Source organism: Anticarsia gemmatalis, chromosome 1 (assembly GCF_050436995.1).
Source record: "Anticarsia gemmatalis isolate Benzon Research Colony breed Stoneville strain chromosome 1, ilAntGemm2 primary, whole genome shotgun sequence".
Lineage (NCBI taxonomy): Eukaryota > Metazoa > Arthropoda > Insecta > Lepidoptera > Erebidae > Anticarsia > Anticarsia gemmatalis.
Genome location: NC_134745.1, coordinates 1,397,787 through 1,418,140, shown reverse-complemented (window position 1 = coordinate 1,418,140; position 20,354 = coordinate 1,397,787). Strand labels below are relative to the sequence as shown.

Below are 20,354 nucleotides of genomic sequence, written 5' to 3'. Positions count from 1 at the left end.
CACATTCTTGTCAGCCAAACAAATAAATACTGAAATCGACAGACATAGTCTAAATCCCAAATTACTAGATTGTTAATTTTTCTGGTTCTAGGTTCAGAGCTTTCAAGACGGCCTGCAATTTAAGCAGCTATTTTTATATATTTTCTTGCTTTTTGTGTATTGTGTACTTACTCGTGTGTGAAGCAAATGCAGGGTACGGGCCCTCCGCGGTGATCGCCGCCGCACCTACGACACACACCGTCGTCGCGCGACGATGTCAGGCATCTTCTCTCACCCTCGGACCTGGAGACGAAATAACATGGTATTAAAAATTTAGTTCTTTAAAAATTACAGACCGATGCATTTGTGGAAGGATAATATATTAAGACAGTACCAGGAATTTTTCAAGAGCTGACGGATGTTAACAGCGAGTTAGGTGTGTTACACCTAACTCGCTGTTAACATCCGTCATTCACTTACGTTACAGAAGGATCGAGGATAATATATAAATACGGTAGACTTCTACCCTCTTATTCATAAAAATATATGAAGTTATGAAAGGCTTTTAAAAAGTTTAGTTTCTTTCACTCCTTAGCGAAATAAAAAAGAGAAAACATATTTTAGTAGTATTTTAACTAAAATAGGTTTATAGTGTGATTATGAATAAGAGGGATAGTCTACTATCATATTCAGAGCTTGGGTCCCACAAGGAACCAGGATTAGTTTGTGGATAACCATATTCATATTAAAAGTTGTATTTTGCATTCGTGTCGATCCATGACTAGTATGCAGTCCTCCACGATAGAATTTCATAATGATTTGTATTCCTTAAGAGAAAAAAATACCAAAAAATCTTACAATAGCAAAAGTCAGTTGGTTTTTCAATTTCATATTCTTTTTAACTTAGCATTTAGATTTTGCAGCATCTAATATATTCAGCCTTGCAACTTTGCTCTAAAACTGTTTTAATTATTACCATTTCGTACTAGTTCAGCTAGCGTTCCGCGTCGGTAGTGTTTCAAAAGAGCTGAGGTGCGAACACGTGTGTGCGCACGTGGCCGAGGTTATTACAGGCCAATAATGTGGACATCGCTCATTTTACTTTACATTCACTTTTACAATACGTATACCAAAGTCCAACAACTTAGTGGCGAACCTTGTATGCTAGGATTACGGCTGGCGGAGGCATACAATTGACTGCCTATGTGGCGCGGTCGGCAGTGTATGCGACTGCCGCGCAAGAGGTCACGGGTTCAAATCCCGGGTCGAGCCAAAAAGTATTTTTTGAGTTCTCTGTTAAAAAAATATCAGAGATTGCACGGAGTTAGAAAGAGAGTACGTAATGCCGTCGGTCCTGCGCCTGGCCTCTCTCTGGTCGTGTCGGTTCAGTCCGGTGGAACGGCTAGTTCCACCGGACTATGAGAGTAGAGGAATAGAGAGTGTAGCTGTGTATTGTGAAATTGGCCACTGAAGCCGAAATTGGCCAGGACGTCATTATTATTATTGCAAAATCCTGAATTAAGGACGCAATAATAATTGTCGAGTGGATTCCGCAGCATACGGTAGCTGGTTAGATACAGCTACTTTACTTTGGGAAAACACAGAACTATGAGACCCTTGCCTAGCAGTGGGGCAAAAAAAGGAGTTAAAAAAACCAAAAACATGATGTGGGAATAAAATACACGATCGATAGCCTGTAGCAAGGTAACTACGTCTACAGATGTCATCAATACTTTTCTAATAAATCGTTCTATTCAAACGACAGATTGTATCACACTTTACTCAATACTAAGATTATTTTTAACTCAAGTTGCATGTGTGAGACTCGTGTGTACACGTGACTATCCCCGTACATTTCCACATCTAATGATCGGAGATATTGCAACATGGACCAACATTAAGTTTGAATTAAACACACGAGATAGCACTGCAAGAGATTGTGCATTATAATTATGCTGACATTTTAATATAGCTCTAGGAAAAACGTTTTGGCGCATTTTTGGCCTTAGATGGAGGGGGTACTAACTGCTTAAGCGTTCCATGTATGTACTAAATGCTTTGGGCCACAACGTATACGGTTTCAGGGAAGACGCGGCTACACTAAATGGTTTGAGCTCGCTAAAGGTACCGTGAAAGAGACAAAACAATTGCTTTTTGGCACGAAAATATTCCTCCGGTGAAGATTTAACAACAGAAAATAATTCCCGGCCAGGACTGCTGGTGGAACTACAAAAGCTGCTTAATTAAGATTATGAATATAGGTGTTATAGGAAAAATATTTTTTTTTGGTATAATGGTAAAATTGGACCTTTTTGCAAGAGGCAATGTGGTGACGAATTCTGCACAAAGGTATCTCAAACTCGTTTTGGTGTAACGCCGAAGGGCTTATACCTGTTATAATAATGAACCTTTTAAAAGAACAAGTTTTAGTGGATATGAACAAATTAATATTCATAAGCGGTCACGTGTACTTAACAAGGAAATCATCATGCGGACAGTATTCATTTTTGTTTATGACCGTCATTCATCACCGTTTATTTTTAATTGTCTTTCCCTAATAGAAAATGCAGGTTTTTCGCATCAGCGTCTGTTTTTTGTATGTTTGTAAAAGTCTTCAAAACAAGAGCAATTATTAGTGCGGGAGCTATCGTAAAAAAAGGATATAACTTTATCATCATTATAAATTGAGCCCTTTAAGCCCTTGTCCGATTTCAACACCAAATGCCCTATATAAACGAGTGTACGTCCTTTCACACAAGTTTTTCACAAGAGCAAGCAACTGGTACCCAGACGTCGCCGACGCTTGCATCAGATCAACTCGTTTTGACACCGCTTGGCTAATCCCTTTGCTAATATGGAGTGGAGTTTGTACTGGCTGAATCTGAACGACCTTCGGTACAGATAAACTATTTCATTTTAGTGATAAAAATAGATTTTATTGATCATTTTGGCAATTTATGGCGTAATTGCTGTTGAGGAAGTCTCAATATTACTGGTGACGATGATTTTTATATGGAAAAACGTTAGTGTCAAATTGTCATTTGATTTTACGCGATTCGAGTTTACGCGATAAGTCTGTTTCTTAAGTCCCCTTAATGTATTAAATGCACTGTTATGTCTATCATAGTATTATTAGTAATCGTAATTCGAAAAGTCATTTGTTTTTGTCCTATTGTTTCGTTCACAATTTTATCTAAAACTTTCAGCTGTTTAGCCGTGAAAGCTTTACATACAAGCTAACGAAAATGTTGTCTTGGATATCGTAAGCTGCAATCGGTACAATAGCTACAATAAATTAAGTAAATCACGGCAATAAATAAGTTAAGTTAGCAACATTTTTTATCCTTAAAAGATCAAGGACCAATAACAACAGCGATGACATTTTACCTGGTTTATTCTGCATATGTATATAAATTTATATATCCCCAAAACCCTTTTAAGGTACTTTAAGCTGGTCTTTTTAGAGGTCAAAAGACCCATTAAATTAAAAGCAAATCCGTTCAATAACAATAGTGACCTTTGTTCATATGAACAAGACAAGATTAAATTAATAAGAAAAGTTTTTACAGATAGTGAAAATACCAACTGACGTAGTAGATAATCTACCAATATTGTAAATGCGGATTTAACTCAGTCTGTCTATCCGTCTGTTTGTAAGATTAAACTATTATTTATGAACGGTGGCTGGTTATCATAAAATCTTTGTTCACTACAAAATCTATGCGAATATAAAACTGCGGATGCAAGCTTACATGATAAATGCCAGAGTGACTCGATCTGTCCGGTAGCTTGGAATACCTACGTGCTTTTAAACATAGGTAGGTAGGTAGGGTAAAACCCCCGGTAGTCGGCCCCCAACCAGTAGTCAGCCTTTACAGGCTTTATATCCATATAATTAGTGTCGAAAATAGTAAAGACCAATAAAATAATCATTAATCGAATCTGTATATTCTTATTGACTAATATGCACAATTACGATTCGATAGCATGGCAGGTTAACGTGTTACACTCATTCTTATGAACTGCCATCAAAGACATGGCCAAAAACGTCTCCATTGCTATTTTTTTGTTAAGGATTCGTGTTTTAGTTCTTGGCATGTTTTTCAATGAATTTGATGTAATATGGAACGAATTGATATTTTATGCTAGTATTTAATAGTTTATCTTCGATAAAATCATGCATTGCAGGCGTTTTATTTGTCTTTTGTATTATAAATTAACGTGGCCGACTATTGGGTTTCCAAATTATGAGGTTGATCCAGTAATCGGCCATGGGTGGCTGACTACTGGTTTTTTTGCAATTCTCATATATGTGGTTGAAATTAACAGGGCGAATAGTTCTCAATTTAACTATTGCGTTGAGCTAAACTCTTCTAAGACAAAAATCGTATTTTACCAGTAGTCGGCCGCATATAAAGTCAGTAAATTTCATGAGGCCGACCATTAGACCTACATATCCCATAGTCGGCCGTCAGTTTTGCTAAATGAAATTAGGTCTTAAATCCTTTCATTATGGTTCAAATTTGTGGACGGCTATGTTGGCACAAAACATAGTTACTTGTTTTCGAATAGTATCATATCAAAAAGACCAAAAGATCTGTATAAAGAGGAATAATTGTCATGTGCTATGGTGGCGATCAAAACTGTTATGAAAATCATGGAAACGAGTCGAGTACTTGGCATTTCACACATTATTATGACACTACAAGTTCGAAATCGTTTAATAGTCTCACAAATGTCCCGTACCATTAAGCTAGACTAAGTGCACTCCCAAAAACAAATGACTTCCCTAAGAAACTGGTCACGATATGCTGGAATCAGCTTCCAGTTTCACCAGATGCAGCTGCAGAATACCAGTGTTTTACATGGAGCAACTGCCTGTATGACCTCCACAACCCAGTAACCTGGGCTATACCACGACTACCATAAGACTGGTTATCAGATTTTCAAGCTTCTGACTAATGGCAACGATTGCCAGAGATCCTTGAATATGCCCGCCGAGACTTTAAATTTACCATGCCTTCCGAAACACGAAGGAACTTTGAGAAATGAAAAAGAATGGAATGATACCAGTTACTTCTATCATCTAACTTCCTATCCTACTTCTATCATTTCCTAGCCTACCATTGACTTATGTATCAACACATCAAGAAAGCTAAAATAGTTTTATAGAAAACAGCATCTTTTGTAGAGTGGGGAGAGTTGAGAAACAGAAGGAATAAAGGAACAGAAAATAAACTTTTATCGCTGTGAACCGTGTGAAGAAAGATTAACTAGAAAACATTCAGAAATCAATTACCTAAGTGCTAATAACTATAACTTTAAATCTTGAAAACCCCCGATTTCACAATACATTTTTTTATTTCATACTTTTTATAGGTTAGTGGTTAGGTTAAGCCATTCTAACTTTCCCACCACCAACTTTCTCAGCATGCGAAGCCATTTGAGACCCCGTCCGAGTAAATTTGCAGATATTCGGTTAATCTCCCCACTTTAACCCCCCACAACTTTTAAACGGCTCCACCGATTTTCAGCAAACATGTCTATAAACACTCGCACATAAGTCACCTTTAATTAATAAAAACTAAATTGAAATCACTGCATTCTTTCGGGAGTTATGATGCCATAGACAGACAGACACACAGACAGACACGTCGAACCTTATAACACCCCTCTTTTTGCGTCGGGGGTTAAAAATGAATGGATATATAAATTGTACTGCATGGTATTATTGCAAATGTGCTTCATTTCCTGGAGATTTCAATAAAAATATATTTAAAATAGAATATTTGTATTGAGTAAATAAGAGGCTGACTACTGGGTAAGACATGGCCGACTAGTGGCGATATGGGGCTGACTACTGGTAAAAAGTGCCATATTTTGTTTAATGCGGATTTTTTCCATAATAATCTTATGAATATGATATTTTGTTATTTTTTTCTTAAAGTTTAATAAATTACCTTTCATACAATGACTAATGATTTTACATCTAGTTGTAAATGTTAAAAATATGGCTAAATCAAATTGACATTTTCACTAAAAGGCTGACTACTGGGTGCTTTACCCTACCTACCAATCATTTTCTGTCATCGCTGCGGTAGGTCTTCATCCAACTGCTTAACCGTCGCGTCGTTACCAGTCATTTCATCATTCACTCACTATCTCTATCCTTTAAATCTTTTATATTTCAAATTTCGCTTCACATGACTATCTCTCGAAAAAGACAACGACAAATGCTTGTTTAAAAAGCCCAACATTTCATAGTCTTTAATTTTTATGCGAATACTACTAATTTGTTAATTCAACAAAAAAGTGTCTACCACGATAAAATCCGAAAACTGTTTAATTTCAATTGTCCTGCTAAGAAACGACGGACGGAGCCGCGGTAAAAAGCTCGTATTCAATAAATATTCATATCTCAGCTGGTTTGACCTGTCGGCGTGAGGTCAAGGTCATTACGTAATGTTGATTCAGAATGCAACGATAATGACAACGTAATTAATTATAATGATTACTACTTTGTAGGCTCTTGTTTGTACTTAAACGTTTTTTCGTTTTATAGTCTTTTGGTAATCGGAGCAGGATTTTACAAAAAGAAAATAAAACTTTTTGATACGAGGCTGCCCATTTAATATTATAAGACGAGAAGTATGGATGAATATCTAAATTTTTGTCACTCTTTCAAGCAATAACTACTGGATAGATTTTAATCTATTTTTGGACCCAATTACTTTATAACCTGGATGAAAACATAGAATACTTTTACCGAGGAAAATATTTCCATGCGAACGAATCCGCAGGCTGAAGTTAGTATTATAATATCTCTGTTTTACATTCTCTACAACCAAATGGCAAAACTTGACCACCATTTCACAACAGAAATGAACTATAAACCAACATAATAAGTTATACGATAACTTCGCAAAGATCAGATTACATGGCTGCATTTCAAGTTTCGTGTTCACCGCGCTGCAATCAATTGCAGCAATGGTTACGAAATTTATCGATATATGCAACTGTGTTCGGCAATTAGTCTCATTATCTATTGGCTGTATTAGTTGGAGCGTGGAACGTAATTTTTTATGATTTATTTTGTCTAGACATTGTAAGTAGCTATGAGAATAAATTGATATTATAATGGTTATTGTTTTTCGTAAACATAGTCTGTTTTTATTTAAGTTATTAAATATAAAGCTTACTTTTACTTCAGGCATTCAGACTCCAGTTTCTTTATATAAATGTTACTGTAAAAGCCCGAACTGTGGTAAATCCTAAGATTTTCCGGTAAAACCTAAGATTGACCAACTCTCAATGGTAAAAGTCCGAACAATTCTTTTAACTAGGTAGTTATAAATGCCACAATACAAACAAATAGTTTGTTTTATAGAAGTAGCAATGATGTAGGTATAATTTGATGTAATTGATGTTAAAAGTCAAGTGCAGTTATAATAATATGTGCAGTTGAGATCATGGTACTGTGATAAATGCAACACGTGGAAATGGAAAATTAATGATAATTTTGAGAAATCTATTTTATCTTTATACATACGTAATATCACGTTTATTATACTGAAGGTGTAGGCAATGTGTATGCAATAGAATCTAAGTAAATATTTAAGTTAAGTTAAGTTCCTATTGCCTAGGCGGGCATAGAGTCCATTTATCAGAACTTACTGAACTCCGAACTAATATAGAAAACTATTGTAATAAAAATTAGAAAAATTACAAAACAAATAACACTTTTACCGTCCCGACAATTGAACCCTAGACCTTATTATAAGCAGTCGGACACTACCAATTGTGCCACAGTAGGCTTGGGAAAGTAGGTGTTTTACTAAGTGGAGACCCATCCGAAAATTGTCCTTGAAAAAAATACTTAACATTGCAAATAATGAGAAGGCTTCCGTGACACGGATATAATTTGTAATTATTTCTCATTATTCTCATTATCACGATGATTTTCTACAAAAACATAAAAAGACATAAGTATTGTGTTTTTGTATGTCGTTTTGGTTGAAAGGCACCTTTTTGCCTTTGAGGTAAAACCCTCATTAATTCAGATACCTTTTTACCTCCATTCTTAAACATGAAATGTATTTTTAATCAGGTAGTTTATTTTCTCGTTTGAGTATTTTATTATTGTCGGGGTTAACCTTAATAAATTATACTGTTAATCCTTCCTCCAGATTCACTTTATCTTTTGGTGAAAACTCACGAAATACTGTTTAGTAATTTTTGAGTTTACCGGAAATAAACGACCAGACAGATGTAGCGGGGGAGCTTATTTTATAATAATATGTAACGATGTAGTGATGACCAGGTTATAAGCTAGCAATGTTCATAAAAAGTCGTCCAGTAGTTTTTTCGAGAAGGAGAAACAAACGTACATCCATTTTCACCAACTGTCGCATTTATAATATTAGTAGGATGTATACTTAAATAAAAATACAAATAAACTCTGCTAATGAACTCATAATAATTACTTTTTGCCTTTACATTAAGTTTATCTTTTAATTACCCATTGTTTCTCAGCATTTAAATTACATTACATAATAAGATTTTGCACACCTGAGACATTAAACAAATTATTTTTGTGAGAATAAACAGAAATAGGAGAGTCGACTAATATGCGCGTCCTACGTAAGAAGTCAACGATTCGATCCCGAGGGAACACACCAATGACTCTTCGAAGCTATTATGTGTATATATGTTACTGTAAAAGCCCGAACTGTGGTACATCCTAAGATTTGCCGGTAAAACCTAAGATTTACCAACTCTCAATGGTAAAAGTCCGAACAATTCTTTAACTTAGTAACATAGTTATAAAGAAGGAGTTTTGGGCAAACCGACACGGGTAGCTTAGGTTAGAAGGCTTAGGTGGGAGCGAGCGAAGCGAAGCTCCCACCTAAGCCTGCGTGTTTATATATTTTAAACCACCTAGTAGGAGTAGCCCCGCGAAGCGGGGCTCCGGCGACGTCTTCACATCATAAAGTGAATAGAGGTAAAAGTTCGAAATAAAATAATTGTTCGGACTTTTACCATTGAGTGTTGGTAAATCTTAGGTTTTACCGGAAAATCTTAGGATTTACCACAGTTAGGGCTTTTACAGTAACATAAAGGAAAACATTGCAATGAAATCTCGCAAGTCAAAAAAAAATATTTAACGCATTTCTTGGGGCCATGCAAAGTCCCCAATCCGCACTCGGAAAGCGTGATGGATTCAAGGCCTAACGCCTTTCTCAATTACGGGAGGAGGACCTAGCCCAGCGAGACAACTCATTAGAGTAAAAAAAATATTTTGCAAGAGTTTGAGGAGTGATTTTCACTTTATACGTGTGTTTAAAATAAATAAAAACATAACTGTACTGGCCAAAATCTGACATTAATTATTTTGATGTAATTACAGACTGCAGAACAAACAAACGTAATGCATCAATTATCACTGAACATGCGATCAAAGTTATTTATTATTTCACACTTAATAAGTATTTAGTACAGACACAGTAATCGGCAATCGTTAGTGATTGTACACACAAATGCAAAGCAGACTTTAAGGGAAGGTTCATATCTGACGGAACATACGTCGCGTATTATCGGTCGCGTAACCCCAGAACAGACAAATGTATAGAAAAACTCTCGACCGTTCAAACTCAACCGATGATGCGTCAGTGCGAAGCCCATACAAATTAAGTTTCGGCCGATGTATCTTCCGTCAGACATGAATGTTCCCTAGAGATGCCAAAACGGTGCAATGCTGTGGGTAACACTGTGTTGTATTACTCAATAAGCTGAGACCCTATGAAACAGGCATGCCTAGTGTGGGGATGTGGGGATCATGGTATGCTCAGTTTTATACCCAAATGTATGTACAATTTATTATTATAATGTTCTGATCCTCATTGTTTGTAATTTTATGATATATTGTACGTAAATAAACATTTTTTTTATTTTGATACTTGAAGCGGAGAAAAAGCGCGCAGAAGAATACTTAGAATGTTATAAAACTTTGCTACATTTCAGAACATAATACGTTTCCTATCCCAGTATTCTAATCAAATTATAATTGTAAATGTACGTACATAATGATATTATAACCTGGGTTGAGACATAGGTTAATTTTTATACCGGAAGATCTTTTCAGGCAAGCACGGCCTCGGGCCGTAGCTAGAAGAAAATAGGGATGGAAAAATGTTACGACAGACACAGGTAAAGTAACAAAAGCAGTGAGCGCTTATTGTGACGGCTGTGGTCTAGTTTCTAGCTGCTATCTAGACTGCTACCTACTTACTACTTTGCTATGAAATATGGGAACCTACATAGCTAATGCAGCTATATACATTCTTCGATCAATACATATCATATTTTATTATATTACTAGCTGACCCGTCAAACGTTTTTTTGCCATATAAATAAAAAAAATAGTGTCACTAAGGGGTATGAGAAATAGATGTTGGCCGATTCTCAGACCTACTCAATAAACTTACAAAATTTCATGAGAATTGGTCAAGCCGTTTCGGAGGATTAGGTACGATAAGTCGGTAACTAACATTGTGACATGGAAATTTTATATAAAAGATTATAAAATTCAATTGTCGTGTCTGTTTATCTGTTCACGATAAACTCAAAATCTACTTAAGGTATTTATTAGCTGCTTTACCAAATAAGCTTTACCTCTTATGCCTCTGATATCCGAGAAAGGTTTTAGTGTATAATTGAAGGGTAACCCGCTGTAACCCTGGTGAAGACGGGGCGAGCCGCTTGTGTGATAAATTTAACTTTTTATGGAAGTTTCTAAATTGCCACCTAAATTAAATAACTAAACAAATGGTTGCCCATCTTTCCTCAAAGATCACTTTTAAGACAACACTTTAAACACTTTTATTGCTTATAAATATTCGTAATTGCTCTTCTTTACAATAAACGAAAACCATAAAAAATGTTGACATAAAAATTTCCAAATATAATGTACCAACATATGTGTATAACAAAACGCAACGTATTGCGTTTACGTTTTAATTAATGAGTTCTTTGCATGTTATATACACGATTTAAATCTTACAATGTGAATTACAAATGGTAATCAATAGTAATTTATAATATAGGGTAATATGTATCATTAAAAACAGTGTATCGAGATCGGTATTATTTAGCATATTAATGTAGCAAAGTTTTTGCTTGGAGTATCTGTGCGATTTTTTTAAAATTACTTGAGATTAACATTATAAATTTAGAAAAAGTGGGTGAAATATCTTAGAACGTTACAATTTTTGAGTTAATACAAAGGACTGAAAATGTAAAATGGCGAAATTAGGAGTACTTATGTCATACCCGTTTGCCTATACTTTCGTATATAACTGGGATGTTATTTATGTGTTATACATTAATTAATTATCACTTGTGTTGTACATAATATGTATTACACTTTGGTGTATTATAATTAAAAAGCTGGTGCTAATATATCAAACATTATTTATCAAGTGACAGTAATTAAAAATAGATAAAGTCTGTATTCTCGAAAACTGCTTAACATTTTAATACAGGTATACTTTTCATGAATTGAATGTGTGATTACAAATAATGATGTTTACATTTATAATCAACAATTAACTACCAAATAAGTCCATGTTTATCACATAGAATTAAAAACCTACATAATTTTTAAAAGGGCTCAAATCTTACATCTTTTTAAAGTTAAATGTAAGGTTTTTGAAATAAGGTACTAAATTACATAAAATTACCAAATATTTTCTTTTATGATTTTCAGAGTCATTCAGTTTCAAACTGAACGATTTCTGCTAGTCTATTCTTCAATTGTAATCTTTAATACCTAATGAAATATAAACGTTACTAATTTACAGTCTAGAAACTAGTCAATTTACGTAATTTTAACGTAAATCTATCAACATTTACCAACAGCTAGACAGCCTAACTACCAGTCTTACCAACCTGGTTAAACATTGTACAACAAACACTTCGTAATAGGGTTTTTATCTACTTCTTTACAAATAACTACACAGAAATTACTTTACAAGTTTATTTCATTACATATCTATATCTCGTTGGCACTAGAATTCATTTTCTCATGATTATAGAAGCTTTTATTAACAAATAAAGGCAAGTAAAATATACAATGTAACGTTCAAAATATCAGACTATAACAATACTATTTACAAACTATACAACTAATCTCCCTCTAAATAGGCGAGGGAGAGTGATAATTTTGAACTATACATGCTTAACATAACCCGTAATCAACTAATTATGACTATCACTTTTCACTTCACTCATCGTCCAAGTCGAACCACATTGAAGTCACACTCCTCGAGCCTTGCTCCCTCGCCTGCTCCTCCGTGATAATCCTCAGGACCACCACCTCCATCATACACAACGCAAACAGTATCAAGAACACAGCAAAGTTCGATCCCTGATGATGGAACTGAAACGAGGTCGGCAAAGGGCCCGGCGGCGGCCAGGCAGCCACACCAAAACTCATCAAACTCGACACACCGGAAAAACTCATGCTTTTCTTTTCACATCACTATTTAAAAACTTATTGTTCGATTCGTATTTGACAGCTGTCACTTTCGTACTGTTCGATTTTGGCAAATATGTTGCGTTGTTTGTTTACAAAGCGTGCAAATCTTTCGCGAGCCGGAACGTGTGTGTTGTTTATCGGACGGGGAGTCGGCAAACGCGCGGCGGGCCGACTGCAGCGGCGCTACCACCGCTGTTGCAATTCTCTTATGAAATATGAATCGCTTTAGTTAGATTCTTTGGGTTGGGAAACGATCGCGAGTGAGCGCAACTGTTTTGCGGTCAAGGCTGCGCCGGTGTTCGATGACCTTTACCTGCGTGACGTATGCGTTTGTATTGTTTTGCATGTGTGGTACAATAGGTTGTAAGGTAATCGTATTAAACTTACGCTCCATTGAATTCTTACAAATGGGTCAAGATTAATTAGTTTTATTCATCAGGTATTGTTTTACGTGAGTCCATTTATGCTGGCGATTGACATTTCTATTTTTATTTTGCTTATTATAAATGGGAATAAATTCATTACCTTGTTTAGAGTAATTTACCTACAGGAAAACACATTATACATCGATCTTAGGAAATCCAACATTAAGAAACAAAAACGTTATCAGCCAATGCTGAAATGGTACGTACCTCTAGCCATCTGTATATTATTTGTTACAATTTATTTTAAGACTAATTTGCTGCACTTTTCATAAAATTGGAGATGGAGGTAGCTATTGTGTCAACATTCAATATTACTACTTCCCAAAAAAATAACCATTATTTGACGGAGTATGATAGTTAAGTTAGAATCGGTTTTCGTTCGGTTTCCGTTACATTTTCAATACTTTTGAGTACACGTCGATGTTTAAGAGAGTGGCCAGTCTTACAGGTTTGTTGCAGGTTTTATTTGATTTCTAGTACACAAACTAGTTGCGTGTTGCCAACTTAAGACATAAATACTAGTTTAACATTTTCTCTATTAAACTATCATGGGTCGATGACTATAGTTACGAACATTTTCCGCATATTTTTCATTTAAAGCAATAACATACTGATACACACAACATACTGATACACATACATTCATCTATTCAATAGCGTTTTTTTTATATGAGTTTAAACGCTATTAAATAGATAAACTACCGCTAAATGTACCTCAAAAACCGGAGGATAGTCGTCCTGTTACTATGAATTCAACCGAATCGTACAGATCACAACAAGGACTGTCCAATATTTAAGATTATAAAAACATTGCAATAGTCTTTGCGAAATCATCAGTTTAACACAGGATAACTTTTGACTGTAGAAAAAAGCCTTTCCTAAACCTAAATTGTATTTTTGTTGTGTAACATGCATTTAGGTGTTAATTAATATTAAAACAATTAAATAAAGGATTAAAGTCTAAGTTGAGATATTTACACCTAACTATCGGATGGGAGATATAGTAAGTAAATGAAAGGAAGACAGATTATTACAGATTTTTGAAAGTAACAATGCAAAAATAATAGTGATTGTCACTCGTTCCAACATATTTATCACAGTCTAACGACCGTATAAGTATTTTGATTAAATTTTGCCAATATGGTGCTAAACTTTCCCAGTAAGTATTATCATTGCATTCCCGGACCGCGCCTTCAACTCGTGAGAGTAGAGCTATCTATTGAGGTTATCCTACACAAATATGTACAGCCACTGATAATTCTGTTTACGTATACGCGACCTATATGCCCTGCGAAATTGTTTCTAAATAAATTTTGCTAGGAAACGATAGTGGTGAATGAGTTAGCCAAGTATTGAAGCGCAGGAATTGAGTGATTAATTAATTGTCGTCATAAATAGTATTAATTGAAGCCTTTTTAATGCTGTCGATAAGAAAGTCCGTGTTTTCAGCTTTTACGGCTAAACTCCTGTACAGATTTTGATAACATTTAGTTTCGAAAATAGTAAAAGGCCCGAGGTCGAACATATGCTATTATCAAAACAAATTCTTGAAAAAAAACGAACACTTGATAATTTTTAAGGAGTACCTGTTCACTTTTAAATGATATTACCTCTATAATAAATAGGTATATGACCAATGTTGCCAATTGCAATGCAAAACAGAAGAGAGGTGTTTACCTTGCAATGGTATTATGACGAAAAAGAAATAAAAATAAACAGAGGCGAGTTGGACTCGCGAATGGACGGTTCCTTACCATTATTTATTACTAATTGTTCTGTGAATATTTGACGCGTCTACCTGTTGCTGTAATATCGAGCAATTTCATTATGTTTTTTTAAATACACGTCTATGTACATGATCTATGATAATTTGAACTAAGTAACTATCACCGTCCATAAGATACAATCTGGTGACAAACAGACGGACAACTAAATCTCACTACTCACTGCGTTCCGTTTTTACTCTTTCTGTACGCAATTCTAATAAAAAAGTGAATAATATTTCAAAATGTTCGCGATCAAAGGTCATAGTGACATAGTTGGTAATCTTCTTACTGTTTACATAAATACATGATGGATAACATTACTGAAAGTATTAAGATTATGTAAGGCTGTGGCCAGATTTGAAAACAAAGTCCCATTTTAATCATGCTTTAATCTGATAATCGTGTAATGAAAATTCGTTTATCTATTTGTTTGACCGATAACACACCTTTTGACATAATATAGATATATAATATTGTCTCCTAAGCCCAGTAGGTACAGCCCAAAATGTTTCGTAACAAATTATTTCTGTTTTGACTTTTCCAAACAGTTTATTTCATATTCATTCATAGTTTAAATACCTCTATAGATTTTCCAAAATCGATTATTTCTGTTTTCATTTTATCAAACAGTTTATTCCATAATATATACATTTGTCGTTTAAGCTAAAGAGCTTTTTGAACTTGCTAATTTCAAAAATTCTCGTTCCAGTGGGGTTTTTAGTTGGAACTTATATTATTACCAATCTAGCTTGGGAATTTCCTTGAAGTACTTAGTTGAAAAATATTTTGATATCTTCTAGAGTTAAATGTATAGACTACTTTTTATCTGTCACATGAGGTCAGCTAGTTTGATAATATGGTACCTTTCATTCGTAGAAGGATATCTGCTTTTATTTTTATTAAATCCGATATACTGTCAAACTGTTTACCGTTATAATTAAACTCGTTATATTATATTGATAATGAAATATAAACAGATGAAACTCTACATTACGTTACGGTCCCAAAGCTGGGAGGCGCTAGGCCTTGATTCCACCACGTCGCCCACAGGCGAGGTGAGGTTCCCAAGATAGGTAATGGGCGGGTGGTGTCACGTCCATCGTCTATGGTGTTTGATGCCGTCACTATCCACCCAGGCGGCATCACCCAAGGTAGGGCCCCCCTACAGGGGGCGAGCCGCGCATGGCGTGCGTCTTGCGGTACTAGCTTATTGCGGTTATCCCGGCGCACGTCTTTGCGGAAGCGGTTGGACACTCGTCAGGTTTTTAGTGGGCTCTACGGCGGACCACATACCCCGTTTGCGCAGTCCCAGTGCATCGGGGACCTAGCCGGTGGGTCGACCTTTTACAGCGATCCCGATTGGTTTCCCTGACGAGAAAAAAAAAGGAAAAAAAAGAAAAACAAACGGCCTTGTGTCCACCACGCTGGCCAAATGCAGATTGAGGACTTCGCATACTCTCAAGAAGTATCAAATTTTAGGTATGCAAGGTTTCATCACGATATTTTCCTTCATGGTTAGAGCAAGTGATAATTATTTCTAATACACACATATCTTCGAAAAGCCATTGGTAAGTTGCCAGTGTTACAAGACTGGCTACGAAGCAAGGGAAGTTTGTAGAGATTATGACAAGTGGCTTTCTTTGGTCTTTACCTATCATTTTGGGAAAAAGGCGTGATTTATGTATGTATGTATGTTTATTATATTCTAGACTAGCTGACCCGTGCGGCTCTGCTCGCGTGAATTTCGTACTGTTGCTTATTCGTTTGAGCACACGAATTGCGAAGCACTACCTACACACCTACACATAAAAATGCTAACAACTCTTTTGTCATCTAATGGTTATTTACGAAAGGGACCCGAAGAGCACACAATGTGACACAGGCTCAGGCAGGCCTGATTTCCTGTGGTTACCTTCTTTTCCGCTCTCGTCTGTATCCGTACCAGTTCACAGTGTAAAATATAATACCTTATTATAGACTGACCACTGCTTACCCGTCTGGATTCAGAATATTATTATAGGTACAGACAGACCTATCTGTGCCGCAGCTCTTCACACGCGTAATAATGTAGGTATACTTGCGTTGATACGTCCGAAACCGCGTAACCCGTAATTATTTTTTATATATCATCCGGCGTTTATTTTTTAAAACTTACCACATAGTCTGTTTCATAGGTATCCAATTTATTTCCTTAATGCAACCAATTAATTTGGTTACGTGTTACGAACTACAACGTCATCTGTTAGTTGCGGCGAACAACGACAACAAACGAAATTACTCGGTTTGCCATCTAGGATATCCCGACCGCACCAGAACCACGTAAACCAACATTTTTGTGTAATATATCATACAACATTTATGTTTGAAAATCTTATAAATGTATAGCCTGTTTTAAAGGTATTTTTTTTACTATAAAGCAATCAAAATAAATTAATTAGGAAAAACATGCTGTGTTGCTGACTATAACGCCATCTATTGGTTGGTGCTAACAACAGGTATCGATACGGCAGGCACCGCGTTAACCATATGCGAATGTTGTGAAATGAATTGCAATGCCATCTATGGTCTCTTTAGGGAAACGCAGGTTCAAACGATTTCTACGTATTTGATTCAATTTTCTAAAAATCTATGAAATTTTATGCGATAAAAAGTATCCCAATACTTGCTCCACTACTTATTCTATGCATATAACAAATGTCAGTGCATTCTATCCGGTAGTTTTTACGTGATAGCGTAACATACAGACGGAGGACAGACAGACAGACAGACAGACAGAAAAGAAAATTATAAATTGCAGATTCGGTATCAGTATCCGTTACTAAACATCCCCCATTGGTTTTTTTTTAAATATATTCAATGTACAGAATTGACCTCTCTACAGATTTATTATAAGTATAGATATTGTATAATGAAGTGATTAATTATAATATCGATTGATGTGTATGCTCATTAGAAGCACGTGTATGAATATAATTTCATTATCTACTCTGACGTGTTAATGGTATTTGTGATAAATGACGCGTATCGTGTTTGTGCCTTAATGGTTCATTGCAAGCAACTTGTTTACGAAATCTATTTCTAATGAAAATACGATAGAAGATAATTCTATAGTGACGATAGTTGATCAATTCTTTGAAATGCATAATTAGTTAAGAGCTGAGTTTAATATCTAATTCCAATGATAACCTTGCTTCAGAATTTAAATATTCTATATGCAATTTAACAATCTGAAAATATTCAAATCTGGACCATAAATGCTGTAAATTGTGATAAAAATATTATGAAATTTTTTCTTTTAATTTTTCTTCTATCAAAATTACCAAAAAGATTTCGGATTCACAAGCAATCTTTTTTGTCACAGTAAAGACAATAATACTTGTAGGAACTGGTAGAACCGATCGGTGCTCAACTAATGATTAAAAACAAACCAGACGTCACTGTCAATCTGACAGTTGTCAAAAATGTTTATATTCGTAGCGTACAAGGATGCTCCGGAATTATCACATTTCCTACGTCGCTCGTCCACGGACGTTGACCCCGCTGTGGAGAAGACCTTGCTGGTCAATCCTGACTGTCCCGTGAGGGTCATGCTGGAGTATATTAGGTAGTAGTTACTTTCATAAGCTAGGGTCACCTTGCAGCAAGTTATGTAGTAAGTTGTTGCCAACAATCGAAATTTGTGAGAGTCATTAGACTTTTCCCAGCCGAGCCTAAAGGCGTATTGCAGGCGGGAGATATTTTTCGAGCAAAGCCTAAAGAAGTAGTGCAGGTGTCAGACACTGGAAGATTTTGAAAGCTCCAGAGTTTGGCATTCCTAAAACCGTGAACTTGACCGGCCGGCGGATTTGTTTCAGAAAGAAATGCAGGTTAGCAATCTTCACGCAGTTCGACCTGGCCGCTCCAAATGGACAAATAAAGGGCCTATTCAAGTTACCCAGTTATTCTTACGCCACTGAGGAGTTCGAACATAAGAAGACTTATTACCTTATAGTATTAAAACAGGTATGGGTACAAAGAATTTCCTAAGTTAAATCCTTTTAGTATTATAAATGCAAATATGTATTCAGAAGAGGGCTTTTGTTACTCTTTCGCCCAAGGACAAAAAAATGTTATAGTCAAGTCGGGTCAGGTTGTATGTGTCGTAACCTGCATTGAAACCCGGTTCTTTAATCCGCATCTTTCCAACTGGCAACCCAAACAGATGCCTGTAATCAGAAAATTTCAAAAGTAAGCAATTTCTTGACTTTCGGCGGTAAAGTAACATTTTCGAAAAAAACATTTTCAGAGTTCACTAAAATAATTTAGAAAATTCTTGTCTTGAAAAACCTATGTGAGTTGTCTAAATATATTTATTATTTCAGGAAGCCGACCGCCACCTCTCAGTGCTCCCTCAGCTGAACCACGAGAACCCGATCTACGGCGAGATCAAGGCCAACGTGAAGAAGTTCCTGCAGACGGGAGACACCAGTCCCTCCCCCACCCTCACGCCGCCACAGAGCAAGATCACTGCACCCAGCGTCTCTAAGTCCATGGCCAAGAAGAGAGGATGAATTCCCATAATGGGAAATATTTTACTTAATGTAGATTTGAATGAATATACGGTCCTGATAAAAGTGATCTTTGTTTTGTAGAATTTAATAATTAGCCTTGATAATAAAGGCTTCGCTGGAAAGAAAGAGTACAGCGCCATCTATTGGACTGTCTATGTACCACTTTTTGTTGCGTTCTGACGAGTGCAAAGAATGAATAATTCAGAATAAACCAAAGATATTACTTGACCAGTGTTTATTTACGTTTAACTGCGTACCCCTAAAGAATAATATGTAATTGTGGAGATTATATGTAGATCTAGTATTACTCTTACATAGATTGAATTTGTACTTTGTCTGAAGCGCCTGTTAAAATAGTTATACAATATTGCGTATCTGTGTCCTTGCTGTTAAGTTTTAAAAGGCAGTTAAAGGCACTTTATACTCATTGCATATTGACCTCCAATTCATTTTGTCTGAATTTAGACAAGTAGAAAGTGTAAATATGATCTATAATTTGTTAGTTACTTTAAATTTTCGACTAAATTGTTGTATTGATTTCGATGCAATGTTATATTTTAATGGAGCTAGTATAAGCTTTAATGGGAGAATAATGACATAAACCATTATAATTATTACTATAATGCATTTCAACTTCCTCTATTTATTATTTATAATAAAAATTACTATTATACTAAGCTAGACTATGCCTATGACAAAAAAGAAGCTTATTGTGTTCAATATATTTCAGCTAGACGTTATCTATCACTTAGATAGTAACGGGAAAGTTATATGTAGGTATATAATAATATAATATTTCATAAAAGGACAATTCATGCCTAAGACTAACAATAACACGCGAAAATACCCATGAAATGGTGGTCAAAACGTACTGTATATAACAGTACATAAGTAGGGATTAAATAAAGGTATCAAATAGTAATTTGCCGTGTCCACTACACATAGTAGGACGCGGAATAATAGCAAATGAGGCAGGTATTATAGTTTGTCAACCTTCCGGTGCCAGTCGGTAGTCGGTAGCCACTACCAAATAAGTGTGGGACTGTGTTGTGAATTAATTGATAGAGCGATGCTCTATGATTTTGTTAAAGGGTACATA

General features: G+C 35.6%; 3 protein-coding genes across 6 annotated transcripts in view; 1 reads left to right on the top strand and 2 right to left on the bottom strand.

The window, feature by feature from the left end:
- The window catches only part of M7BP (Myosin-7a binding protein), a 131,295-nt gene that overhangs the window by 76,031 nt on the left and 34,910 nt on the right, over positions 1 to 20,354 (bottom strand). For all 4 annotated transcript variants that reach the window (XM_076135722.1, XM_076135737.1, XM_076135730.1 and 1 more), the window contains one exon: positions 172 to 282. In XM_076135722.1, the coding sequence (XP_075991837.1) occupies positions 172 to 282 (111 nt within the window). The remainder of the gene's footprint in view (positions 1 to 171; positions 283 to 20,354) is intronic.
- On the bottom strand, positions 12,000 to 12,703 carry LOC142974087 (uncharacterized). The gene has a single exon (XM_076116618.1). The coding sequence runs from the start codon at positions 12,497 to 12,499 to the stop codon at positions 12,260 to 12,262; it is 240 nt and encodes a 79-aa protein (XP_075972733.1). The 5' UTR covers positions 12,500 to 12,703; the 3' UTR covers positions 12,000 to 12,259.
- LOC142977621 (uncharacterized) lies at positions 12,705 to 19,255 on the top strand. Its single transcript, XM_076121647.1, has 3 exons — positions 12,705 to 12,836; positions 18,560 to 18,707; positions 19,067 to 19,255. The coding sequence occupies exons 1-3, from the start codon at positions 12,817 to 12,819 to the stop codon at positions 19,253 to 19,255; spliced, it is 357 nt and encodes a 118-aa protein (XP_075977762.1). The 5' UTR covers positions 12,705 to 12,816.